Source organism: Apium graveolens, chromosome 2 (assembly GCF_009905375.1).
Source record: "Apium graveolens cultivar Ventura chromosome 2, ASM990537v1, whole genome shotgun sequence".
Taxonomy (NCBI): domain Eukaryota; kingdom Viridiplantae; phylum Streptophyta; class Magnoliopsida; order Apiales; family Apiaceae; genus Apium; species Apium graveolens.
This window is the reverse complement of record NC_133648.1, coordinates 211,616,112-211,622,009: the sequence shown is the minus strand read 5'-3', so window position 1 is coordinate 211,622,009 and position 5,898 is coordinate 211,616,112. Positions and strand designations below refer to the sequence as shown.

At 32.9% G+C, this 5,898-nt stretch overlaps 2 protein-coding genes across 2 annotated transcripts; both read left to right on the top strand.

Annotated features, from left to right (window-relative positions):
• Positions 1–2,926: 2,926 nt before the first annotated feature.
• Positions 2,927–4,198, top strand: LOC141696655 (protein FAR1-RELATED SEQUENCE 5-like). The gene has a single exon (XM_074500771.1). It carries the CDS (start codon positions 2,927–2,929, stop codon positions 4,196–4,198), a length of 1,272 nt encoding a protein of 423 aa, XP_074356872.1.
• Positions 4,199–4,261: 63 nt separating this feature from the next.
• Positions 4,262–5,410, top strand: LOC141696644 (protein FAR1-RELATED SEQUENCE 5-like). The gene has a single exon (XM_074500764.1). It carries the CDS (start codon positions 4,262–4,264, stop codon positions 5,408–5,410), a length of 1,149 nt encoding a protein of 382 aa, XP_074356865.1.
• Positions 5,411–5,898: the final 488 nt, after the last annotated feature.

Sequence of the window (5,898 nt, the reverse complement as noted above, 5' to 3'; positions counted from 1 at the left end):
GAAAAGCAGAAAAACACTAAAACACATTCACCCCCTCTGTGTGTAATTCATTACCAAAAAATACCATACATAGGATTAAGTATCAGTCGGTTTGGGTGGTTTGGAGGGTGGTCCAAACCGAAATTAGCGGTTTCCCTAAAATCCAATCCGAAACTAAAACGTTATGCAAAAAAACCAAACCAATCCGTTTAAAACGGTTCAGTTCGGTTTGATTTCGGTTTAAACCGGTTTTCCTATAAAATTAAGTTAGAAATTAAATTAAACTTAAATTTGTAAATAAGAATCAAAATTTTATATCATATAATAGAATTATATCTCCAATTATAATCATATTCAAAAAGAATACATAAAAATAATGACTTTAAAACACAAAAAAGGCAAGAAGACAAAAAGATGCGACCAATTCTTATACTTTTATTGAATAAAAAATAAATATAGTGAAAACGTAACACATACATAAATATTAATATCTTAGAATAAAATATATTATGATTAGGTATTTATATATTTTAGTTTACACATATGTTGTACATTATAATTTTATTATTAATTGCACTTTACTAATATATGTATATTAATGTTTTAATTTAAATATTCGGTTCGGTTATATCGGTCGGTTTGGAGGTAAAAACCGAAACCAAACCGAAAAAATTCGGTTTTTAAAATGCCAATCCGTAACCGAACCAAACCGTTAGTAAACCGTAAAATTTGGTTAATTCGGTTTGGTCGGTTTTGATCATTTTGACTAATTTATGCTCAGCCCTAACCATATACACCCTAAATGACTTATAGGTTAATGAATTTAATTTTAATATGTCAAAAAAAAATTAAGCACTAAAATAAAACGAAAACATCCTCATCCTAATTGATTTTGGATAGGAGTTTCAACCACTAATGACTTTTGGATGTGAACTTCCTCCGTTACTGTACTAATATGTTATATTCTTGTTTAGTACTGACCAATTCTTTTCATAAGAAAATCGGGGATAATATACACTTTAAAACTCTTATAAATATACAAAAAAATATTTTTAATAAATATATAATGTTCAAATTTGTATACAAAAAAATTAAAAAATAAATTATGAAACTATATTTTATAATAATCTTGAAATATTTGCCAAATATGAGAGAAAATTACAGAAAAATGAGGAGGACGAAGAAAGTATATATTTTAACGTATAATGTCTCCTGAGAGAATATTTTTGACAAAATATTTTGTAATGGAATTACGTAAAGATAAAGGATTTATAAGTCAATAAACGAAATATGATATACATATACATTCAAAAATTGTAAAACAACGTACGATACATTGATTGTTTACCCGGTACAACCACATTAACCGCTCACACAGTTTACAATTGAAATGTATTTTGCGAATAATCGTGGAGCGCAAATTTCTTGGGCATGAAAATATAATGAATGCTAATTTGGGATTTGAATGCGGTTTTAAAATTTTAAAAATCTTAAAATCTTAATCGCCATCGCAAATTATGTTTATAATAAAAATATCTTATAGTATGTAAACTAATATTTAAACACATTATATATTATAAGATTAATAGATTAACAATTATTTTATTTTAACTTTAAACCTAATCCGTTATTTTAAGCTTGAAGATTTAAGTTTAATTGGTAATTTGTCTCCCAGCCAATCACCACCTTCATTCTATTAGCAGAACATCCGCCTCTCAAGTCTATGAGACTTTCGTTGCGCTTCATTATATTATATTTTGCATTTCATATTTCTCAATGTTAACTTATCAAATAACTCAAACCTAAATTTATTAAATTTTTAATTTTTTTTATTCTTATTATTTTATATCAAGTGATTGAACCGTAAAATAAATCGCAATAATTACAAATAATATGATTAATGCGGTTGCAGATGAATTTTTTTAACAATTACTCTTTATACTTTGGTTCGACTTTACCTAATATCAGCCTGTTTTGAATCTCGTACACAGACTAATCCAAAATTAATTTATATAAAAATCAATATAAGTAAACTACCACTAAACTGCATAATTTAATAAAAATTTAAGGTAAACAAACAAAATGATGAAATAATTAAGTTTAAGATAACTCGCTAGTAGCGTGAGTTGGAACGTAGATCAGATGGATATATGCGAATGATTTTCTGGTACTAAATTTCTAATCATAAATCTTACTAATAAATTTCAACAGTCAAGATTGCAAAGGTTAATAAAAAATCCATTATATGCACATGCACCAAAATCCTTGATTGATTTTATCTTCAATGACTAAAATTTTTTAAGCACTTAAAGTCGGCCGAACACATGAATATAACCACGTAATCTTAATTTGTAACACAAATATAATAGAAACAACTCAAATTCATTAAAAGAATGTGAGTTATTAAATGAATTGGTCATCAAATTTTTACTAACTCACAAAGATTATTCTACAGGGACATTAGAATTATGACAAAAGAGAAATTGTAACCTTTGAGTCAGCATACTTGAATCAAAAAAAGTATTAGCATAATTTACCTGCAAGATAAGGAAAACAAAAATTGATAAACTGTTAAAATATCCGTCAAAGCCGAAGCATAAAACAAATGGGGAAGGGTCTGTAGCAACTGTTTGCTATTAACAGGTTGTTAACAAACAGTTTAACAGCCGTTGGATGGGGTATTAACGAGTGAGATGGTATCCGGACCGCGGAAATTTTCAACGGTTAATCTGGACGGACCGCGGAAAATTTTCGCGGTTGGGTACTGTCCCCTCATCCCCAGCATCCCAACATCAGCTCATTTCACTACAAAAAATACCAAAATTTTCAAGAAAAATTCTACTCTCTCCAAGTTTACATTTTAGGCAATTTTGGGGCATTTTCATCAAGAAATCCAAGTAGTTTTATCAACTCAAGGTATATTTCTTGTCTTAAATTTTACATTTTCATGGCGGATAAATTATTTGCTCGTATATTTCGTCATAAACGTCAAAATGAAAAAAAAGAGGCTATTGATCATAGTTTACATCTTGATGATTTAAATACTAGTGAAGAACCTAAAACCCCTGTATATGTTGAAGATGATAATTTTGTAGATAGAAATGAGGAATTTATTAATTTAGATGACGATTTGGGTGATGTTGAAGATGAAAATGATGAAAATGAGGTTGAAAATGAGGTTGAAAATGATAGTGATAATGTTGAGGGTGAGGAGGAAGATGAAGATGATAATGTAGAGGATGCAAATTTGTATGAAAATTTTGATGGGGGGAGTTCCATATTTGAATCAAATTTTTCAAAGTGTGATGAGGCCGGTCATTTTTTTAGGGCTTATGCTTTACGAAATGGATTTGCTATTAAAATTCAAGCTATCCATCGTAATAAAGACAACGAGATATATGGTCGTTTATATATTTGTAGGCTTTATGGAAAAAGTGTCATCGCTGAGAGTAGTCAAAATAAACGGCGTAGAGAGGTTCTTCCTAAAAGTGAGTGCAAGGTGAGGATGTATGTCAATTATCAAAAGAAAAAATGTCACTGGGAGGTAACTAGCCTTGATTTGGTACACAACCATGGTCTTGTTTCCCCTTGTAAGATGAATTTGGTACAACGAGAAAGACATGTCAACACCGTGACCCGTAGTTTGATTAAAACGCTTTATGGTTCGGGGGTTCTTAATTGTCAAGTGATGAATGTGATTGGTAACATTCATGGAGGTAATGACAAAGTTGGTTTCAATGTTCAACATGTTAAGAATGTGTTAAGAGACGAGAGGAAGAAAAGGTTTAAAATTAGTGACGTCCAAGCGGGGTTGGACTTGTTGCATAGGTTGAATGAAGAAAGTGGTTCTAAATATTTTATTAGGACCGAAGTCGATGAAGAGAATCGCTTGAAGTGTCTAGTATGGATTGATCCGAGATGTATAATGGCTTACCAAAATTTTGGCGATGTTATGGCTTTTGATACCACTTATAGAACAAATAGGTATGCAATGCCATTTGTACCATTTACCGGAGTCAATCATCATTATCAATCGGTAATTTTTGGGTTTGCATTGATGCGGGATGAACACGCGTCAACTTTTGAGTGGATTCTTCGTACTTGGCTTGAAGGTGTGGGGAATAATCCTCCATTGACTATAATCACGGATCAAGATCAAGCAATGGCAAGCGCTATTGCGGTTGTACACTTGAATACTACCCATTTATTGTGTTCTTAGCACATTAGTAAAAAATTCCCCGAGAAATTAGCTCATTATTATTCGGCTTTTCCGGAATTCAAGATGGACTTCAACAATTGCATTTATAAATCTCTCACCGAATGTGTTTTTGAAGCTAGATGGACGTCATTTGTGGAAAAGTATCACTTGCAAGATCATAAATGGTTAAATAAGTTATATGAGTTGAAGCACAAGTGGATTCCGGCATATACTATAAACAAATTTTCGGCGTTTCAAAATAGTACATCGAGGAGTGAGGGGATGAATTCTTTCTTTGATAAGTATGTGAGTTCGGCAACGGGTTTGAAGGAATTCATTGAAAATGCCCAAAAAGCATTGGCAAGGCAATTCATGAGGGAGAAGGAAGAAGATTATGTCACCATTAATCTAAAACGTCCCATGAAATTGCATACCACATTGGAGTATCATGCTTCTTGTATCTACACTAAGGAAATGTTTAGAAGATTTCAAGATGAATTGGTTGAGTCTTCAAAATACTTTGTTGAAAAAGACCGACGAGCTAGTGAAGAAGGGGAGGGAATGAGGGATGTTTATACGTACTATAGTTGTTATAGGCCCATGTCCGAGACTACGAGAAGAAATGTTTATTTTGTGGCATTCGAGAAAGCAAGCTCTTTGGGAATGTGTACGTGTAGAATGCTTGAACATTCGGGGCTACCTTGTAGACACCTATTGGCGGTCTTCACTAAGAAACGAGTTTTGAAAATTCCCCCGTATTACATAAACCGGAGGTGGACAATGCATGCCTATAGAGTTGATGGTGTGTTGCCTTACAATTTGGATGTTGGAAAAAGTCATGAGATGACCTCAACCGATCGATTTAATAGCATGACAATGTTAACTATGAGTTTTTGTCAAAGTAGCATTGCATCCAAGGAATGGTATGATTATGCCATTGGATTGATGAATCGAGAAATACCAATTCTCGAGAGAATGAGCATTGATGGAATTAAATCTTACGAAAGCAATTCGCAAGCTCCAAATGCAAGTGCTCATGAAGAAATAATTCTTGACCCTATTATGTCCCAAACTAAAGGGAGGAAGAAGGACGTTCATTTCAAAAGTCCAATAGAATCGATTGGTAAAAAGGAGAAGCCGCCAAGAAGGTGCACTTATTGTCAAATGGAAGGCCATGATAAAAGGAAGTGTGCTAGTAGACTAGAAGATCTTAAAAATGTTCAAGAATCGTAATATAATTAGTAGTGTAGCATTTTGTAACCGAATGTTGTAATCTTTTAATGGATTTGAATTTTAAGTGTTTAACATTGCTGTCTTTTTTGTAATGTTTTATTGTCATATAATTGCCAATTATTGTCATATAATTGTGTTTTATTCTGATAGGTAACATGACTAGCGAGTATACTGGTGACAACAACTCCGATCATACTAGTGAGATGGAAGATGCATGTGCCGAGTTGATGCCCCTTGTTGACAATGACGAGCCGCCCCATGTGGAGGAAGAGGAAACGGACTTGTACCCACCCGATGAGGAGGCTTATAGGGCCAAAAATTGGATCGAGGCATGCAATTGGATGGAGCGTACTGAACCGTGGAGATTGGTGAACTCTCATCCGGATCCGTACTTCCTCTCGATCTTGAATTTGGGCAACAACACGCCCGATGGAAAATGGAAAAAATCCGGATGGAATGGCGGTAAGATTGTTAAATGTGATCGGATT